General features: G+C 39.6%; 7 protein-coding genes across 7 annotated transcripts; all 7 read left to right on the top strand.

Moving 5' to 3' along the window:
* Positions 1-373: 373 nt before the first annotated feature.
* Positions 374-991, top strand: TM35_000332050 (uncharacterized protein; the record flags this gene model as incomplete). Its single annotated transcript, XM_029028961.1, has 1 exon — positions 374-991. One exon carries the CDS (start codon positions 374-376, stop codon positions 989-991), a length of 618 nt encoding a protein of 205 aa, XP_028879814.1.
* Positions 992-1312: 321 nt separating this feature from the next.
* TM35_000332040 (uncharacterized protein) lies at positions 1313-2905 on the top strand (the record flags this gene model as incomplete). Its single annotated transcript, XM_029028960.1, has 1 exon — positions 1313-2905. The coding sequence occupies one exon, from the start codon at positions 1313-1315 to the stop codon at positions 2903-2905; it is 1593 nt and encodes a 530-aa protein (XP_028879813.1).
* A 631-nt stretch (positions 2906-3536) lies between these two features.
* On the top strand, positions 3537-4781 carry TM35_000332030 (uncharacterized protein; the record flags this gene model as incomplete). The annotated part of the gene is made up of 1 exon (XM_029028959.1): positions 3537-4781. The coding sequence occupies one exon, from the start codon at positions 3537-3539 to the stop codon at positions 4779-4781; it is 1245 nt and encodes a 414-aa protein (XP_028879812.1).
* Positions 4782-5835: 1054 nt separating this feature from the next.
* TM35_000332020 (uncharacterized protein) lies at positions 5836-8805 on the top strand (the record flags this gene model as incomplete). The annotated part of the gene is made up of 1 exon (XM_029028958.1): positions 5836-8805. One exon carries the CDS (start codon positions 5836-5838, stop codon positions 8803-8805), a length of 2970 nt encoding a protein of 989 aa, XP_028879811.1.
* A 651-nt stretch (positions 8806-9456) lies between these two features.
* Positions 9457-10953, top strand: TM35_000332010 (uncharacterized protein; the record flags this gene model as incomplete). The annotated part of the gene is made up of 1 exon (XM_029028957.1): positions 9457-10953. One exon carries the CDS (start codon positions 9457-9459, stop codon positions 10951-10953), a length of 1497 nt encoding a protein of 498 aa, XP_028879810.1.
* Positions 10954-12898: 1945 nt separating this feature from the next.
* TM35_000332000 (uncharacterized protein) lies at positions 12899-17476 on the top strand (the record flags this gene model as incomplete). Its single annotated transcript, XM_029028956.1, has 1 exon — positions 12899-17476. The coding sequence occupies one exon, from the start codon at positions 12899-12901 to the stop codon at positions 17474-17476; it is 4578 nt and encodes a 1525-aa protein (XP_028879809.1).
* Positions 17477-17927: 451 nt separating this feature from the next.
* On the top strand, positions 17928-21725 carry TM35_000331990 (uncharacterized protein; the record flags this gene model as incomplete). Its single annotated transcript, XM_029028955.1, has 1 exon — positions 17928-21725. The coding sequence occupies one exon, from the start codon at positions 17928-17930 to the stop codon at positions 21723-21725; it is 3798 nt and encodes a 1265-aa protein (XP_028879808.1).
* Positions 21726-22028: the final 303 nt, after the last annotated feature.

Here is a 22028-nt window from a genome sequence, read left to right as displayed (position 1 = left end):
TTTTTTTTTTTTTTTTGCACTCCATCTATTCCCATTTTCCCATTTTTGTACACACAAGTACATGTCTGCTTAAACACAGATACCCAAGGAATAAGTAGACATATTCTTTTTTTTTTCTCTTTGCTGATTATTTTCTTTCGTTTATGGGTTTCTCCTTCTCTCTTATTCTCTATATCATTCTCACACGAGGTTTGGGGGTGTACCCTGCCTTTTCAAGAGAGATTATAAACCAGATAATTAACCACCCAAGGTGGAAAAGAAAAACATATATTAGACCGGGTAAGGGGATTCTTCTTTTTTTTTTCTTTTTATTCCCTTGGATCTATATAGATATATAAATATATAGATAGACACTCTGGAAATAAAAAGAAAGATGGCTGATAGCACGAAAAGCAGTCCATCCAAGGTGACGGGTGAGGTTAAAACAGCATTTCCAATAGTGGGAATTGCTGAGGGTTTGCCATACACAGAAAGTGAGAAGGCCATGCTGCAATCTCAGTTAGATCAGCAGTGTGGAGGTGATATCAGTGACGTTTCTCTCTGGGAGAAGTCTATACTTCCTTTACTTGTGAGCATGGTGACAAAGGTATTGGAGCTCGCTGCATCCAAATATGGGGAGAATGCTGAAAACACTACCAACAACAACAACAACAATGACAATAGTAACAATAGAAATAGTAATAATAATGTTACTACACCAGCGAATAATCGAGGATTGAAAGTTAGTGCACCAGGAACGGCAAAGACACCCAGCAAAATGGATCTTTTTCTTGAAGAGAATGCATACATAGTGGAACAGCTTCAACTCCAACAATGGCCTTTTTTTACACTGCCACGACTTGTGGAATTACTTGCAAATCCTTTCACTTACAATTGTGATTCCGAAGGACATCTTCGGGGAGAAAAATTGCAGGCGGCAATTGGACGTTGTGTATTGGTGTCGGCTCCATTGTTTACTTCAGAGGGGAATGACTACAGCGGTTGGCGGTGAAAATTTTAGCTACACTATAAAGACCATATATATGTTTTTTATTCTTTGACTCTATATATATTTTTTCTCTTGATAAATTATTTTGTTGGTTTATTCATTTTTTTTTTTTCCTTCATGATGTGTTTTGTTCTCTTCTTTTTCTTTTCTTTTCTTTGTTTGGTTTTCCACATATATATACATTATTTATATTCCTTCTCCTTAAGTTGTCTGAGGAGGAGGTGGGGTGACCCGGATTCAAAGAGGTGTCTGGGTGTGAATTTGTATATATTGCGGACGAAAAAAAAAAAAAAAAATAGAAAAAAACAAAAAAATAGAATCAAAATGGTCGAACCGCATCTTTTCTGTGGGCCAGAGTTTATATTAGAAATACCTGCAGATTACCCCCAACCTCTTCAACCGGATGTATTATTAAAACTTCAGACGGAACTGTACAATCTTCTAACGTCTCCTGTACGTTGTAAGATTCACGCAACCTATGGTGACAACCCTAATTTAAGTAGCAGCAGTAATAATATAAACAGTGCCTCTGTACTGCCTCCACCAAATAAACTCTTTTTTCTAAATCTGCAGTCTTCACAGGTGGAAGAGGCGGATAATGATGAAGGAGTCGTACGTCTTATTCTACTTATCACAGATTCTCGGGCAGCGGCAGAGTTGTATCTTATTTGTTTAAAAAATCCTTTTGTAGCTTTACCATTTTCTATGCGATTACGTAATAAATATACAGCTTCTGGGAGAAATGCGATTACCAAACCACTAGAGATTTTACAAAAAAAAGAATTACTACGTTCTCACATGAATTTTGATGAAGATTTATGGAAAACATTACAAGAATCTCTTACACCAGAATGGCTTCAAGAATTTGATGGGCAATTAAAAGAACAACAAGAACAAAAGTATGGAGTAGGACTCTTACGGGAATCCCAACGGCATGAACACTGTGTAGAGAGTTTACTACACTACTGTGAAAAACATGTTCACTATGTTGGTATGTTAGATGAAGAAGGGAATGCCAGTCCTTTTCTAATGTCTATGGGTTTATTTTATCATCTTGGACTTACCCATCGTGAGGCCATTCTACACTTTGCACGACATCCACGTCGAACTATACGTGCATTAGCTCTTTTCATTGCACGTTATACTGTTGCTCCAGAAGAGTTGGAACCTTTCTTTGCCCCATCCCTCACAGATGATGTGGTGATTGCCTGTACAGAAGATCAACAGTCCACGAGTTCCATGCGGCATCTCTGTGAACAATTACTTTTAGAAGATGAAGTCTGTGAGGCGTGGCCACCAACTTATCATATTTATTGGATTGAACATAAAGTACGTTTCATGATGCAACGAGTGGAGGCGGAATATAAAAGACGAGAGGAACTACGTCTAGCACGATCGAATGATCATCTTGATAAGGAAACAACAGGAAATAAAAAGGGAACAGAGAAAACAAAAGATGGTATAGAGTTAAAAGGTTCTGGAACAGGTGTGGGTATCTTTGGTTTTCGTAATATGCGTGATTTACAATCTCATGTACGAGAGAAGGAAAGAGTATTGATCCCACAGCGTATTTTACAATGGACATTGGGAAGACGAAAGGGCGATATGGATGATGATGATGATAATGATGATATCGATAATGATGATGATGATGATGATGATTTCTTAATTAAAGTACAGGTGGAGGGAAAGAGTGGAACTGAGTTTGGACAATCTAATCATCAGAAACAGCTCTCTGTTCAGAAACAACATAATAATAATAAACAACAAGAGACCGCACGTGCGAAAAGAAAACGTCCACGAGAGGCATTCAAAACACGTATGTTGGTAATGACAGAGGCGTACCGCACCATTCTTCGATTGCTTGGCCGTACGGAGCCTTTTGAGCAACGCGGGGAACACTATCTGAGATTTTGAAGAGAAAACGAACAAAAAAAAAAGAGAAGGATGAATTATAATGAGGCGATGTGTGAGAAAAGAAACATATTAAAAGAAAGAAAGAAAGAAAGAGAAACGGAGACACAGAGAGAGAAAGAGGTGGCCGTTACCTCTCTGTTTCGTTTTTTTTTTCTTTTTTTCTTTTTTCGCTCTCTTTCTCTCCCTCTATTTTTCTCTTTTCGGTGCTCGTTTTTATCTCACAACGGTTAACTACTGCTGGTGTTGATTCGGTGATTATTTTACTCTTCATTTCTTTTCTTCTGCAGATGTGATGAAGTGTATCTTTATTGACCAATTGCTTTCACTCTTTCAAAAGAAAAAAAAAAATAGATTTACTCCTTTCTTTTTCTTTTTTTTTCCCCCGCTTCTCACTCTTTTTTAAATCCACAGTGATCAAAAATATAAATAGTACCGAAAGGCAAAGAACAAAAGATAGACGAATAGACTGAGAAACAGTCTGGTCTCTTACACAGAAGAAAAAAAGAAAAAAAGAAAACACAAAACAAAGCAAAACTGGAACCCTCTCTCTCTCTCTACTACTACTTATTCTTACAAACTCACATTCTTATTAAATATATATAGTTATATATATATATATTTATCTGTATCCATGTCGAAGGAGGTTTCACTACAGAGTCTGCGTCGTGAATGGGCTGAGCGCTACAAGAAACTAAGCGCTGCGGAGAAGCCGCATGTAAAGCCGTGCCCGGACTGCGGTGAACCGCCGTATTTAAAGCCGGTGTGTCCAGAGACCGGCGTCTTTCATGAACGTGAACGACATACCATTGTTGGAGGAGAGATGATACGATCTAATGTGGTGGAGTCATCTGCGTTAATGGCTGCCATTGACCGCTCACGTGTACGTTGGGTGGCGAGTCGTACACAACTCGTTCGAGCCGATGCGGTGGCATTAAATTTATTTCAAAGTTTTGTTCGGCAATTGGATTGGACTCTGCAGCGTTATGGGATTCTCTACGGTACGTATGATGAGGCTCTCGCTACTGTGGAGGTACATGCTATTTATGAACCTGAACAGCATGGAGATGCACGGGCGTTTCATTTTGAAAAAGATCCACGCATTCACCGTGTGGATCGAGTGGCGCAGTTGTTGGGACTTCGCCGAGTGGGTGCTGTTTGTACACATCCCGCACGGAATGTGGAAGATATGGTGTTAAGTGCACGGGAAATGCTCTTGTGTACACGGGAGCAATCACGGTTTGGAGATGAGTGTGTGTTACTGACGATGAGTCCAAATATAGACACGGGCCGCATTGAATGTCAGGCCTGGCAGACATCCCCGCAGGCCGTCCACTTCTACCGCCTTGGTGTACTCAGCGAGAGCAATCCCAATAATAATAATAGTAATAATACTAATAATAATAGTAATACTAATAATAATAGTAATAGTAACAGCAGTGATGATCCGGCGGATGGGAAGTATGTGTACAGCAGCATTCCACTGGAGGTGGCGCAGCAGGAGACGGACGAAAAGGGGCACATGCGCGTTGTGACGCGGGCGCCAAGTCAAGAGATCGACACGCGTTGGTTCACTAGTTACGTCGCCGTTCAGCAATTTGAGTCCCCAGTGGTGCGCAATCTCTTCATGCGGATATCACGTCCAGGAATGGAACCTCCCACAATGGCAAACCTGCGGAATTACATGGAAGACCCAAAGAGACGGAATGCCACAATGTTGGAGAAACTCGCAGACTTTCATGTTTTGCTTTTCCTCGCAGATAGTATCTTTTCTGTGGAGGATGATATGCCAGTGATTATTGGCGCTATGCGTAAGGAACGACCAGAGGAAGATGCACAATCGTATGAGATGATACTTCGTAGTTATCTAGAAGCATGAGAAATCACAAACAAGGTGGTTTTTGGTAAAAGAAGTGGGGGAAAAAGAAAAGAAAAGAAAAAAGAAAAGAAGGATGGGTGTGAGGGGAATGTAGATAGATAGATAAAGGGAGAGAGAAAGAACGAAAAGAGGTGTACTAAACAAAAAAAAAAAGACAAGAGCAACAAGAAGAGGACAATTATGATAAGATCACACAAAAAAGAAAAAAGGATGGCAAACGAAAAGGGCGAAATGAGGATAATGTACTCTTCTTTTTATTTTTTGGAAAAAAGAAGTGATCACCAGGAAGTAAAGAAGAGAATGTCCTTTATTTTCTTTTTTTTTCCCTTCATCCCGTTTCTTTTATATTTTTCCAATTTGATATTAAATCCCTTCTTTAGCTTTGCCCCCTTTTTTTTTTGTAGTTGCTTTTTTTTTTTTTTGTCTGTGTGTGTGTGTACATTCGTCCAAGTTGAGGCATATCACCCTTTCTTGGGCCCTTTCTTTCTTTCTTTCAGTATTTCCTCCTCTTTTGCAGACACGTTTTTTTTTTTTTTTGTTTTCCTAGCAACTGCTTTCAGAATGAGTGAAGAAGAGAATCAGGAGTCTATATATATATATATATGGAGAGAAGAGAGAAGGGAGAGGAAGGGTTGTCGTGAACGAGTGAAAGAAAAAAAAAAAGTGGGGTGTTTTCGCGTGTCCCCCTATATGTGGAAATCATTGAATATATATATATATATATATTCTTTTTCCTCTTATTTTTATTATTGCTCTATACTGGGTATCTAGTACACTTCTTCATTGTTTCATGTTTTTTTGTTTTCTTTTTTGTGAAATAATTTATTTCATGCTCTTTCTTATTAATTACTGGCATAGAAGTTTCTTTTCTTTTCTTTTTTTTCTTTTTTCATTCTTTCGAGCATATATATATATATATATATATATATATATACAGATAGAGCTGTTCGAGATCGTTACCAGCTGATAAAAAAAAAAAAAAACAACAACATCCCATAGTAATCAAGGTAACCTATTCTCTGTATTAATCCATACTTACTTGTAAATAAGTAAAATGGCCACCCGCACCCTCTACGATTGGCAGCCAACTATTGTGAACAGCAGTGAAGAACTCGTTCACGCAAAGCCACCAGTAACAGTTCATCTACTCGATCATGATCCCGCACGACATCAACAGGCATGCAACCGAGTAAGAGAAGAAGCATGGAGAACGGCTGTTCATATGTTGGATGTCGTACTCACACGAGCTGCTGCACGTACAGAGGCTGTCACTGCTATTACTACACCACCATTTGATGAATCCTTCTCATTATTAATGCCGTTGATTTCATTTATATCTTCTTCTTCAAAAAGAATGACATCATCATCATCGTCTTCAAGTTCATTACATTCCCCACCAGTTTATATTCAAAATCATGGGTACTCGGCGGATGCCACTTGTAGGAGTGTACGAACACTTGTGGAATTAGGTAAAGCGTCCGATCTTTTTGATAAACTTCAAGAATGCCTTAAAAGATATGTAGATCATATTATACAAATAGTGGCTTCTGCTTCTGATTCTATTTCCGTTAGTACTAGTGATGATTCTACGGATGTAAAGAGGGAATTAATTACCTTTTTACATCTTGCTCATGCCTGGGGTCATTATCGTCTCACTGTATTAGAATTACAGGAAGTTTGGGTATTTCTTGATCGTTGGTATATTCACAGAGCACGTGCTGTTCGTTCTATTGAAGGACTTGCAATTGAACTTCTGAAAGAGGCGATATTACAACATCCATGGTTATTACAACGAGCTCAAGTGGGATATTTGGAGTATTTACGTCAAGACTTTGTACATACAAGTGAGACTCGCCGTGAAATGTGTCTCTTCACAAATCTCTGTCTCTGTATTCAAGTTTACTTTTTACGTTTAGAACCAGAGATTATAAATGTGGCTTCTCAATTCTACACTTCTGTTGTTCATCACATGTGGGAAGAGAATATTACCGCCACTGTCTTTTACCCGCAGGTGGAACGTTATTTAGCGGAGGAACGAGAACGTGTACAGGCGGGTTGTATTGCGGAGGCCTCTCTTCCACGATTAGAGGAAGCCGCACAGACTTCATTGCTTGTGGAACACGGTGTGGGTTTCCTTGAACGGGATTTTGCCCAACTTGTGCAGACATCCAACTACACATGTTTTTCACTTGCATGGAAACTACTCGCGATGGGGAAATATGTACGGCTTGGAAAACAGTGTGGGGCGGTATTTCGACAATATATGTTAAGAGAAGGTGCTGCAATTATGCGGCAACTCACATCAACATCAACAACAACAATACGTCGAGTAGAGGGAGAAGAGTATAATGCTGTGAAGTCTATGATTGCTCTTATGTGCCGTGGAGAGTGTGTGATTGAAAAGGGATTTGCAGAGGACTCGGTGTTTTTTTCTGTACAACTGCGAGATGCATTGGCAGAGGCATTACAAGAAAATCAAACAGAATTTGCAGAACAACTCGCACGATATTTAGATTGGACTATTCGAGAATGTGAAAATGTACCGTCTGCAAACAACAATAATGATGAGGAGAAGAGTTCACATGTTATTACAACTTCTTCTTCTTCTCATCTTACTGGGAATGCGAATACACATTCTACATTAACTTCTCAATTGCCTACACAAACCGTTTCTTCTTCATCTGCAGGAGTCTCTTCTGTGGGGGATACTGGTAGTTATGATACTCGTTTAAAATACATTGGGCGTATTTATTCTTTATTTCCATCTAAAGAAATATTTGAATCTTTTTACTGGGTAGATCTTGCACGGCGTCTACTTCACTATCAACGTACACCTCGCATTGATATTGAAGAGAGTTTCATTCAATGTCTAAAAGAAACATGCGGTGCCGATACATCTAAGTTTGAGGGAATGATTAATGATGTGAAGACATCACTGGTGTTGAATGAACGTTACCAATCGTGGGCAACGGAAAGAATTGCAGGGGAACCGCAGCCGTGGCCACCACGGATGGAAATTGATAATGAAGAAGAAGAAGCAGCAGAAGTAGAAAATGAAAAGGCGAAACAACAACAACAAATGGATAGGAAGAGAAAGAGAAGGAATGATAATACAGAAGAAGAAGAAGAAAAAGAAAAAGAAGAAAATGATGAGAATGAGGAAAGAGATGATGAAGAGTCTGCTGCTATTCTTACCACGGCTCTCGCTAGTGTAGATGTGAAATTACACATTCTCACAGATAATCACTGGCCAAAACAAACTCCATTAGAAATTAAATTACCTCAACCCCTTCGTGCTCTTACCAGAGATGTACAGAACTTCTATCGCCATTGCTTCTCTGATCGTCGACTCATATGGCAACATCAACTCTCCTCTGCAGTGGTAAAGTGTGCACTTGGTAAAGTTCGTAGACAATTAACAGGTACACTTTTACAAGCTGCTATCTTACTTGCCTTACAGGAATTAATAGAAAGAGGAGGACAAGGTCAAACATCTTCGGTAACGGTAGGGGTATTATGTGAACGACTTGCTTTGGATATTTCTCTTCCAGATGTGGTGAGTTCTCTGCTTGGATTGTGTCATCCAAAGTTTCGTCTTGTCTTGCGTGAATCCGCTAATACAAACTCTTCACAGGAGAACACATCAATTGTTCCTCCACTCGCTGCAGAGGATCGATTGCAGTTTAATGAGGATTTCTCTATGAGTAATATGCGTTGTCGTATTCCTCTCTATGGATTGAGACAACGCGGTGGGGATACAGGAACAGGAGCAGATGGATTAGATAATGGTCCCAGACGCAGTGCTGATGCCGTAATGGCTGATCGTTCACATGTGATTGAAGCCGCTATTGTACGTTTTATGAAAGAGAATCACCGTGTGAGTCATGAGGATCTCTTTACAACGATTCCAACACTTGTACGCTTCACTGTTGCGATGCCTGTGATGAAGAAAGTGGTGGAACGTCTCATTGAACGTGGGTTTCTGGAGAGAAGTGGGGGAACCACATATACATATCTCTCGTAATTGCAGAATGTGAGGAGTTGAGTGTATGAGTGAGTGGGTGTTAAAGCATAATAAAATATATATATTAACACAGAGAGTGTATATGGACTCTTCTGTACAAGTATGGGGGAAGTACAGGAAAATATATTAATTGGAGAAGGTATATATATATATATATATATATATATATATATATATAGGTAGAAACAATAAAGTAGATGCCTACTGAGTGACTGCAATTGGAAAAGAAAGAGAGAGAGAAAACAAAAGCAAAGAAACGATAAAAAAAAAAGAATCAACGAGAGGAGAGAGAGAGAGAGATCCTATTGCTGATAATTTCAGTTCATCAGCTTACTTTGTGTATACTTTTCTGTCATTGCTTTAATGTTAGTATGTTATTATTACGCCTTGCTTTCATCACATTATTCTACTATCTGGTTTATATAATGATTTCTTTTTTCTTTTTTTTTTTTAATCTAAAAAAAAAAATGGAATTAAAGAAGAAAAAGCAGTCAATCTGCAAAACCCGATAGAAAACACAGCAACAAAACAACGACAAGGTGCACTAGTGTACATACATTCCTTTGCCTACAAAAACAGAAAATCAACGAAGAAAAAGAAGAAAAGGAAAAAAGAAGAAAAATAAGAAAGAAAACAAAAGAGGGAAAGATAATGTGGTTTGAAAACATTACCAAAGACCTTGGAGACTTCACCAACAGTCTGGTGGAGGACACAAAGAGTCTTGCCAACATGGTCACTCGACTGGCCGCAGAAGTCGCTGGTGGAGAGAATGGCGGCAATATTTACTTTGCCGGTGATGAGGACTCCCTCCTCGCACAGGAGTGTCCACTCGATGAGGCCGCTATTCATAAACTCCAGCGGGATGATGCGGTGTATCTCGCCGAGCTGCGGGATGAAGAGGAGAAGAAATTATTTGAAGAGTGGGCACGCCGCAGTGTGTACAGCTCCGCCAACATACATCAACAGGATTCCACAGAGAAGTCTGCGAGTAGTAGTGATGAGACGGCGATTGTATATCGACAGCGATTGCTGGATGAGAACCCGGTGGTGTGTGAGAAGTTTATGGCCTTTGTCCAGCAGGGCGGCCCATCACTGCGGAAACAGAGAAGTGAAACCGGAGAACAGGAAGAAGCAAGTAAAGTATCAGGTGAAGCCAGCAGCAGCAGTAATAATAATAATAATGATAATGATAATAATAACAACAGCACTAACAGCAGCAGCAGTGTGAAGAGTCCAATGAAAGGCACGGAACCACTTCCAGAATCGAAACGCATTACAGAAGATGTGTTCTTTGATCGTTACTTTTTCCGTCTTTCTCAACTGCGTCTTCACACAAACCGTGAACGTCGAAAGCGGGAAGAAGAACAAGCCGCCGCCGCAGAAGCACTATCTGCAGCGAATCCCACTACTGCAGCAAGTCACTCATCTAAGGATGAACCTGCAAAGAAAAAGAAGAGTTTCGCCGAGCGACTCATAGAGGCAACAGACGAATTGGTGGGTTGGGATGATGAGGATGATAATAATGATAATAATAATAATGATAATAATGGAATGGACGCTGCAGGCAATCGTAACAGTGGTGGGGCTGGTGGTTTGAGAGGAGATGCGAAGGGAAATAACAGCGGGCGAACAGAGACGGAGTGGCGAGAACAGGAAAAGAAAATTACTTTACTGGAGTCTCTTGTGAGTGAATTGCAGGAGGAACTCAGCACCGCACGGCGGCGAGTAACGGCTGTATTGACAGCCGCGCGTGAATGTGGAATTGCGGAGGAATATATACAGCGATTGGAGGCGGCAGCGGCCCAAACTTCTTCACAGTTGTTATCCTCATCCTCCTCGCCTGATAAGGGAGAAGGAAAGAAGAAGTCTACGAAGGCTGTGGACTCACAACTACCGTCAGAGACGGCCAAGGGAGGATCTCCACAAAAAGAAGAAGGAGAGGCTGCGAAGAGTACAGACAAGGCAGATAATAATAATAATAACAGTAATAATGATAATAATAAGAATAATCAAAAGAGTGAAGTGGACGGGGCAGATAAAGAGGTATTGCCAGAAGAAGAACCTCAGCGAGTGGAGTCGATGAGTGATCATCCATCTCACAAGAGTGAGTCATCATCTATGGACAATGACGGATGGACAAATGTGTAGATTTATTATTATTTATTGTTTATTATTTATTTATTATTTTCACTATTGTCCCCCCAAAGTTGTTATGTTCTTTTATTATTTATTTATCCATTGCTTGTTTTACAGTGCATGTCCTCATTCCGAAATATAGTTCGTTCATGTTTTTATTATTATTATCATTGTTGTTATTTTGAGTTTGTTTTTCTTTCATCTTGAGTATCTATGTGTGTATACCCATGTGTTTTTTTTTTTCTTTTGGGGGGGTTGAGATGAACAATACAATGTGAGAAGAAAAAAAATAACAGAAGAAAACAGAGAAGTATAATTTATACGTCTCCTGTGGCTACAGGGAAACACACAAAACGTACATACATACATAGATAGATAGACTGAAGAAGTACACAAACGTGTTTTGTGTAGATAAGAATATAATATATCTTTCTTGTAGTGTGGACCAGTGAAAAAGTTAAGAGTTTTTTCTCGCTGTGAAGAGATGCCAACGAAAAAGAGAACGGGTGGAAGACGAACGAGGAAATGAAATGAAATGAAATGAAGAAAAAAAAAAGAAGAGAGAAGAACAAGAGAAGAAAACAAAAAATAAAGTAGAATAAAAGAGAAAGAAAATGGGTATTACAGTGGATAAAAAGGGGAGAAAAAGTAGATATAATAGGGGAATGAGGGTAATGGGTAAAGTGAACGTTGGAATAGATACAACATACCTCTAATCTGTATATGTGTGCGGTATGTATGTATGTATGTATGTATGTATGTATGTAGATATCCATTTACTTATCCACATATATGTACTCTTATAAGAGAGTATGTATCTATGTATGCATGTATGGATTTTTCGATTTGATTTATTATGGGATGGAAGGACACCACCAAATTAACAAACGAAAACTATCCACAAAGTGGAACTGAAAATAGAAGAGGAAGAAGAAGAAGAAGAATGACCCCATCAAAAGGAATATATATATATATATATATATATATATATTCTCAAAGATCTACTTCATATTCTTTGTTTTTCTTTTCTTTTCTATGTATGCGTCTTCTTCAGTGTATCTCAATCTCTGTTTATTTATCCGTTTGTTTGTTTGTTTTTCCCTGTATTGGCCCCTTTGTTGTTCTTGTTGTGTGTTCTTGTTGTTACTGGTGATAGTGATAGTGATGATGATGATGGTAGTAGGAAAAAGTAGTGGTGTGGGGTAACAGGAGTGGGGAGAATACATGAATACTCGTGCTTTGTCTCTATTTGCTTTTCTTTCTGTTTTTTTTTTTGCTTTTTTTTTCTTTTCTTTATATGTTTTTATTGTGTTTACAGGATAGTATATATATATATATACATGTGTGTAAGCCTCTGTGTGTTTATATTTGTTTGGGAGTCTGAGGAGGGAAGAAGTGTGAGTGATGCGGAATGAACGTCAGAAGGAACGAAAAAATAAATAAATGAAAAAAAAAAATAAATAAAATAAAAATCTCTGAAGTAAAAAAAGTTTGTCTCTTTCTCTCTGTGTGTGTGTTTGCCTCTTTGTCTGTCTGTTCAGATGTTTCTTCTCCTTAGTTGATAGTCAAATCAATTCCTTTTATTGTTTTTCTCTTTTTTTTTTACATTCAGTCATTTTGAGTGTTTCTATTACACTTATTGCTAATAACGATTATTACTTCATCCTCACTTGTTGATCTTTTTTTACTGTTCTTTTCCCCCTTTTTTCTTTTCTTTTCTTTTTTTTTTACTTTTTCTCTCGTAATGAGTGGAGGAGAGGAGGAGAGATCCTCTACAGGAGGAATAGCACAGCCACATAGAAGTCTCTAACCATAAGAAGAAAAAGAAGAAGAGTGAGAAGAAGAACTTTTATTCCCCAGCAAGGATTCTTTTCTTTTTTTTTTTTTTTTCTTCTCTCTTTTTATCTATATATCTATTTTTATATCTATCTAGTTAAAGTGTGAGTATTGATAAATAATGCTTTTGTGTAAACAGCCTGGTGAGACTGGGGTCTTTGCAACCGCCACACATGAACATGTTCACATCTACCGACTCTCTAACTCTGCACTCTTACAACATGAAGAACAATCGACTCTCTTCTCAACTATGGATTTAACTAGTCCAGTCGCGAGGCCGTATTTACATTGTCCAACTTCCCTAACGAATGCTTCTACTATAGATCATACATCTTCTTCTTTGTATGGTGCCACTCCATCTTTTTCTGGTATAAATATTATAGCAGCAAGACGACGTTGGGGTTTTCCTATTCAACCATCATCTGTTATTCCTATTCCACTACTTTGTACAAATACAAATAATACAAATACTACTATACCTCATCCAACAGCAACTACAAATACAAATAATAATAATAATAATACCACTATTACTACTACTACTAGTACGAGTATGAATACTACTACGAGTACTGCTGCTACATCATCACGTGGAGTGGGTGCCTTCCGTACAGCAGACACAACAACAACAACAGCAACAACAGGGAAACCACAGATGCGTGTGCCTCTTTCACTCTCACTGAGTTGTGGTAGGGATTCACCCTTGCGGTTTTTTCTCTCTGATAGTACCGGGGCTGCTTGGATGGGCACCCATCACGATGTTGGCACAGAAGGAACCTTCGCACTCTTGTACCCACTCTCCAATGGTGGTTCCCAGCGAAATACGGAATCTCACTCTAGTTACAATGCAACAATAGTGGCTTCGGCGTGGAGTCCACAAAATGCAACGGTGTTGGCAGTGGGACGCCGTGATGGAGTTGTTCAGTTGTTGGATGTAGAGAAGGGCAGTTGTAGTTATACAAGTTCTCTCACCTGTTCCTTGAGTGGGGCGACCGTCGAACACACCTCTAATATGATGGGAAACTACTACTATAATAATAGTAATAATAATAATAATAATAATAATAATAATAATAATAGTTATACCAATCAACCGTATTTAGGCCCTTCATCATCATCACGAGAGTATTCCTTATCATCTAATCATGCGGTGTGGAATGGAAACACGATGGTTTTAGATGTAGAGCGAGAGCGGGTTTTGCAGGGAACAATAACGGCAATAGATTGGGTCGCCGGATCTCCAGTAACCGTAACGGCCGCCAAGCGAGTGGATGGAGTGGGATATTATGCAGAAGTGATGGATATGCGTTCACCGGAGAGTGGAATTCATTATCTTGGTGCCCCAACAGGCGCTGTAGCCGCACCGCATCAACTCACCGGTGTGAGTGCCTCTCTCCCAACATTATGTTGTGCGGAATTATTAGCCTGTGATGATTCTCAGAATTACGTGGCTACTGTGGGAAGTCACAATCGACGGGATGTTGTGCAGTTGTGGGATCTGCGCATGACGTCCAGACCCGTTTCTTGTCGAGTACACTCACATGCCGGATACACTTCACTGGCGTGGTGTACGCGAAGACCACATACAGTGATTGGAACTACACGGAATGGTGGAGTGCGGGTTCATGTCTTTACAGATCTCACTCGTGGAGATAAGAGAGAAGTGGAAGAGGAGAAGAGTGAAAATGAAATGAATGAACGGGCAGCTTCAGAGGGAAATGAGGATGAGGATGAGGATGGGATCTCCATTCGATCCGCCGGTACTACCACTACCAACACTAGTACAAATACAACCACACTATCACTATCACTAAAGAAACGGGTGACAAAACCATCAGAGGAACGTTGTCGACTACACACACGGGTACCAGCAGCGAGTGTGGCTTGGTTAGCAGATAGTCTCTCTTTCTCACGATTTCTTAATAATGATAAAGTAAACCGTAGTCCAAGAGTTTTTAATGGAGGAAAACTACAGAATGATGGTGGAACTAGTATGTCTGTTTCACGATGTGTAGAAGTTGGAGGTTGTACAGATCTCCCTTTTATTATTTTATTAAATTCAAAGACAGGGGAATTATATTCACAAGTTTTTACCCTCAGAGGTGCCACAGCGGTGATAATTAATGATGTACCATTGTGTAGTTTGGGACCTGACATATTCCTTTACAAATATAATAAACAAGAAACCAACTTGCAGAAATTAGAAAGAATTTCTGGGGATACAGATGTGAAGAGTCCTAATAATAATAGTATGGATAGTATGAGTGGTCATGATGTCTTTGATGGAAGTAGTGAAGTAGAACAGAGTGGGAATAGAGGTGTTGGCTCTAACTCTATACAAATTCCAGGAAAAAAGAATAGTAATATGGGAATGGGTACTTCCATTACCAATACATATAATCATACTATATCTTCTTCTTCTACACAAGAAGGAGTATTATCGATTATGAATGTAGATCGTACATTATACTGTTTAGATCGTCTTCAGGCAGGATTCTTGGCATCTTCACATCAAGTTCTCTCTGTTTTATTACGAGAAGGAAAAGATCGTGAGGCATATATGTTATTTCGCTATGGATGGTATGTTCGACGTCACCTTTACCCAGATAAGGTAGTCTTACCAACATCAGAGGTTATTCCTGGAATGTTGGATTTACTACAACGGGAACGAATGGGAATGGGCCGCAGTACGGCTACGAATAGTAATAATAATAACGCAACTGTTTCTCAACAACAAACATCATCATCATCATCAATGCAGTGTCGTAAACTTATTCTTGCGGCAATGGGATGGTGGATAGATCAGCAGGAGGAACATATGATGTTATCCGCAACAACAAGAACAAAAACAACAACAACAACAATACCAGGTAGAGATTTAAATGATGCTGTGAAGTTTCCTCGTAATTGTTTATCACCAACACAACAACGTCGTGAGAAGGAAAGAATGACATCTCCACAATCATGGTCACACGGGAGTTTAGATGATCATATGGATATGACATTCCCATTAACACCTTCTTATCAATATGATATTCCTATTTCACTTTCACTAGCACTTGAACGATGTGATTGTATTGCTATGGCTTCATCTAATGAGGCGGTGGAAAGACGAGTGGCTATTCTTGTTTGTATGGGCCGGTTAAAAGAGGCAGCGACGTTACTTTCACATTATAGTAACTTCCATCCACTTTACCCAAGTGTGGCTGTGGCCCTCTCTGCGGCAGCTATACAAGATAATAATAGCCGTAATATTCTTATTGGGGCTTTGGCGGCTTCTAATTCTACTTCACATATGACCTCTAGCTGTAGTTTTTGGATGAGTCTCTGTCTGACCTTTGCGGTAGAGATGCAAAATAACATCACTCCTTCTTCTACTACTACTTCTACTGCTGCTGCCTCTGTTGCGGCTGTTTCTGTTTCTTTGGCATCTCATGATAGAGATGAAGTGGAATTCACTGACAATGCAAATAATAATGATAATAATAATAATGATAATAATAATAATAATAACAGCAATAGTAACAACAGTGATAATAGCAACTGTTGTAGTTGGATATATAAACTTCCACTTCAGAAGCGTCGTGAATATCTTGCATTCTTTACACAACGCTTTCCTTATCTCCCACTATCGGACCGAATAGCGTTTGCGACCTTAATGCTTTTACCACCAAATCTAAACAATGAGGATGAGGAGGATGCCCATCTCGCTCTTATTGAGGTATTACATGAGATGACCCAAGAACAATTCTCTCCAGTTAGTTTAGGTGGTTGTTCACTCCTTTTAGCAGCAGCCGTAGAGGGATTGGACCGCAATTGCACTTCTCTGCAGAGATATGTAGATGAAACCGGTGATGTTCAGACACCTGTGGTTTATGTAGCCCTCTATGGATCACCAAACTGTACGGCGTGGGTATGTTGGAATGATGCCTATCGTACTCAACTGAATGCGGAAGGACATGCCATTCTCCGTAGTCAACATGATCTTAGCTGTATTAAAATACGAGAACTACGTACGGATCAGAGTATATATTCAATGGGATATGGAAACATCATCAATAATAATAATAGCAGCAATAGTAACAACAATAATAACAATAACAACAGTAACAACAGTGGTGCTGCTGCTACTTCATTACAGTCAACACTTGCTGGATGTGATGCCTTTGATAGACGCCCTGTTGGTCCATTTGTGAGTCCATTGGGTGGACTCGCCGGGGGAGCACCAGCCGTCGTGGCGGAGGCGAAAGTAAAACAAAAACGATCGGGAAAAAGAAGTCTGGAGCTTAGATGCAAATGTGGAAAACCCGTTTTAACAGGTCCACCCAAACAAGGAACAACAACAACAACAGCAACAACCACCATATTAACAACGGCAGCAGCAGCAGCAACAGGAACAACTACACTTTCTGATCCTGTGATGATAGGATGCAGTCCACAAGTGCCTGAAGTTTGTCGTGCCTGTTACACTCCCATGTGTACAGTGTGTGGAGAACAAATGTTTACACATGCCTGTGATTATGCTCTTGATATGTGCTTTACTTGGTGTACGGTGTGTTTGCATGGGGGACACTTATCGCATCTACGTGATTGGTTTGCAAAGCATAGTGCCTGTCCTGCAGAAGACTGTCCATGCCACTGTTGTCACTCTTCCTTTCCGCAACATCCAGTACTGCCGACATTGAGGAAAAGTCCATAACAAGGACACTCTGTGTGTGTGTGTTTTTTTTTTTTTTTCTTTGTTTGTTTGTTTCTTTGCTTTATTTTATTTATTTTTATCATTTGCTTCTTTATTATTATTATTATTATTATTATTATTATTATTATTATTATTATTTTCTTTCATCATTTCTTTTTTTTTTTTTCTTTTTTCGTTGTTTAGATGTGTCGTATGTGAAACGGCACTTCTTGGACTTTTCGTGTACATTTCCTTCTTTTTTATTTCTTGTTTTGGTTTCATAATTTGTATGAGTTTATTTTCTTTTCTTATTTCTCATTGTCATGATAATTCTAATCTAAAAAAAAAAAAAAAAGGCGTAAGCGATAGTGCACAACAAGGAGAAGAAGGTATATATATATATATATATATATATATATATAATATAGATTTATTGAAGAAAGACGTGAACTGTTGTGGTTGGAAGTATCGAATGAAGTACTTCTCCTGCCAACCAGACAGTCATAATGGGTTTGGATTACTGTTAGGACACACCCTCATTTATTTTACCGTAGAATGTGCCAAACAGAAGAGTACAGTGGATAATAAACATCATACCACGTGTGATAAGGAGTGTTTTACAGAGATGAAAGTTCAAAGTGTGGTAACTCTACCGCATGACTCTGGCAGAGCCCCAGAGTGCTTTAGTATGGCAAATCGATCATTGTATGGATGTGATTTGGCTTTTGTGGGATCCAGCAGCGGTGTGATGGCAGTGTTGGTGATGTCTACACATGCCGTATTATATGCTCCTAATAGGAGCCCTGCCTCACTGCGGAATCTCTCTAACGACGCCACTACTGTTCGTTCTTTTACTACTACAAATACTACTACCACTACTACTAATAGCACAACAACAACAACTACTACTACCACTAATAATAATAATAATAATAATAATAATAATAATAATAATAATAATAATAATAATAATAATAATAGTTATGCGATGCCTGGTGTGGGGTTGAAGGTGAATGTCCAACCTTCCTCCCCACTGTTTAACCCACTCGCATCTACAGTGGGAAGTGGTGGTTCACTTCCTTCTGCCTCCCAAAGGCAATCTACTGAGATGGACCGTAGTGTTGGAACAGTAACTTGGATGCGTGATAAACCAATTGTGTTTGTTGGATTTAACTCAGGTCGTGTGGAGTGGTATCATGTTACTATTAGTGCAGCTAAACAGGAGGAACTTGCAGCTAAAGGGACATCAGCCCCGACAACAGAAAATATTCCATCCAGTACGAAAAACCCATCAGAGAGAACAAATAGTGGCGCCATACCTATTCTATCTGAAAACTTAGTAACAACTCTTACAGATAGTCATGCATTTCCCCGTACTATTTGTTTACACAGCGGGTTTCATCGATATGATGCTGCACAGAAAATATATGAAAATGGAGATGGTGATGGTATTCGTGTTCGTCTTCATCTCGTATGTAATTTTCCTGAAACAGGGGCTTTCTTAACAAGTGATTGGTTCCCAGCGAATGGATATGTGGTAGCTGGTGCTGAGCGTGCTGTGTATATCTTCTCAACGGAACAACCGGAATCTCCTCTCTGGTGTTTACCGCGTGTGGGGTGTGGCTTTCTCGCCTGCCATCCATTCTTACCATTTGTGGGTTGTCTCTCCTTTGGCCGTTCCGCTATTGCCGATATCACACCAGATGCATGTGTCTTGCATGTATTGGAATGTACAGAAAGTAATGTACTTCGCCCAGCAGCAGAGCGACGTATATTAGAGGCAACTCCACGTCATGGGGCCTATTATAGTTGTTCATGGAAGTTTAGTTTTGATCTACAGATTGCGATTTGTAATGTGAAGGAGGGTATTGTACATGTACTGCATCTCGCAAAGATAACAGAAGAAGAAATGGAAACAACACCACGAGAAGCCATTTGCACTTCAACATTGATCACAACAGCTGGAGTAGATCCCATATCACCCGCATTGTTTTCAACTCCTGCATCTACAGTATCTGTTGGAGCGGTGGGAACAGCAGGTGGTGGTGGTGGTGGTGTGGGAATTCCAGCTCCACATTCCTTATATACATATACTCGCGAACGTGAATTACTTCTACCATTACACTCACTGGTGAATGTAGAGTTTATTTCTGCTGCTACACATACACTACCGGATTTGGTACCATTATCATCATCATCATCATCTTCTACTAATAATGTTACCAGAAAAAATAGTCATGACAACAAAAAAAATACTACTACTATTACTACTACTACTGTTACTACTACTAATAGTAGTAATACCCGTAACTCTATTTCGGTTTCATCTGGACGGCGTGGTGGCAATATCGTAGTAACACGAGAGAATGTTTTAGCAGAACGTATGTTACTTTCTACCTCCCTTTGTAATAAAGGGCGTCATACGTGTAAAAATGGGACTCATGCACATTCTACTAGTAGTATTTCTAGTACTAGTGCTAATGCTGCGAAGGTAGAGGTGATGGAAAATGGGGTTCATGCATGTAATGCTACTGACCGTGATGCTGTTAGTTTGGGTGCGGGACCTTTTTCACGTATTGTTGGTGTTAACTGCGCGGGTGAAGTTGCCTCCATACCGGTAGATGCCGATGCAACAGTTACTACTTTACGTCCAGGGTGTTTTGCACTCGGTTTCTGTTCATCCGTCTTTCTCGTTCCTACCACTACTACTACTAATAATAATAATACTACTTCTATTACTAGTAATAATAATACTACTACTACATTATCGGATGATACGATGGATATGGAAAGACGAATGAAGCGACGACTGGCAGCCGGTTTTGGAGTTCCTGCAGCCACAAACGTACAGGCGCTGCAAATGTTGAATGATCCCTCAGAGGCCGATCTGCAAGTATTATTTACATACATTTTCATTATGGAGAAGGTGGGTTTAGTGAATAGCAGTGGTCCTGTACCGAGTATAGTGGATCTTCTCTCTCTTGAAAATGCCCCAAGTGCAGCACAGTTAGTGGATCTCAAATTATTACCACACAATTCCGCAGTTGTCTGTCGCTCCTCAACCTCACGGAATGACTCTCGACGACTTTTATTACTTCATCTCTTAGATTGGCTCCCCTCACAAGAGTCTATTCCACGTAGTAGTAGTAGTGGTGGTGGAAGTGAGATGAACTGTGATATGATAGAGCGGGCAGTAGCTGTGGAAGTACTCTACAATAGACGATCACGTGCAGTGGCACTTCTACAGCATTATCAACAATTAAATCCTATTTATCTTGTGATGGCGGGATTTCTCTCTCAACACGATGGGAGTTCTTCCGCTTTACGGGATTGTACAGTAGAAGTACGAGAGAATTTCATACGACCACTGAGTCCATGGCTTCGTGTCGCCTTTCTCTGTGAAGATAATCGTATGAATATATATACAAATACGGCTCTTCCCTTTTGGGATCGTCTGGCTATTGCTGTTCTTCTTGAATACGATACACCAACGTTGGTTTCTCTACTTCGAAATACTTTCCGACGGGAATGTAATATGGTACAACAACTACTACTAGAAGGTATTAATGAGTCAACATGTCCACTTATGCAAACAATTGTAGATTGTACGGGGGATTTTCAATTAGCTGCATGTCTCTTTGTTCGGATTGTACCACAAACACATCCTATTGTAAACCCAAATACATTTTTGGATTCAAAAGTGGTATCCTCAAAAGGAATCTATCCTACATTTGGTGTTTATGATGTAGAGGGGAATACCAATTCCAATAGTAATATAAGAAATTACCCATATATGGCTTCTTATTCTTGGAAATTGTGGGCGGATGCCTACCGTAGATTCCTTGATAATGAACAGGAGTTTGTTAAGCGTACAATGTTTGATTTAGCATGTCAGCAATTACATGGAACCCATACAATCCCTTTTACCTCACCCACACTCCAACAACAACAACAACAACAAATACAGGAGAAGGAAGAGTATCCTACCCTTTCCCAGAGAGGAGAAGAAGATGATGAAGAAGAAAAACATACTGAACCAGAGTTAAACCCATTATTACATTTATTAGTGGCAACAGATGAACGTCGTTGTACAGTCTGTTCAGAGCTTGTATACACTAGACAACTTTGTGCACGAGAGAGTTTTGCGTGGTGTACCGCATGTCTTCACGGTGGCCATGCGGATCACTTGCAGAGATGGTTTGAGACTCATTGCAAGTGTCCTGTTTATGGATGTGGCTGCCGTTGTGAAGAGGGTGGGAATATGTCATAGCGAGAAAAAAACAAAACAAAAACAAAAAAACGAAACAAACAAACAACAGAGAAAAAAAAAAAAGGTGGGAAAGAGTCTCTCCCTTCACAGTGCATTCCTTTTTTCTTTTTTTTTTGCATTCTTTTTTTGATTGCATATATCTACAGAGGTAGAGTTGACCTTTCTCTCTCTCTCTCTCTTTTCAACCGAGATGGAGTGAGATGAATAGACGAAGATATAGTGTATGTGAGAGAGAGAGAAAAAAAAAAAGAAAGAAAAAATAGAGAAAGAAAGCAGAATGAAATGAGCTGTACAGAATTTCTT

The sequence above is a fragment of the Trypanosoma theileri genome (assembly GCF_002087225.1).
Source record: "Trypanosoma theileri isolate Edinburgh chromosome Unknown TM35_Tth_33_V1, whole genome shotgun sequence".
NCBI classification, from domain to species: domain Eukaryota; phylum Euglenozoa; class Kinetoplastea; order Trypanosomatida; family Trypanosomatidae; genus Trypanosoma; species Trypanosoma theileri.
This window is presented reverse-complemented; position numbering and strand designations above follow the sequence as displayed.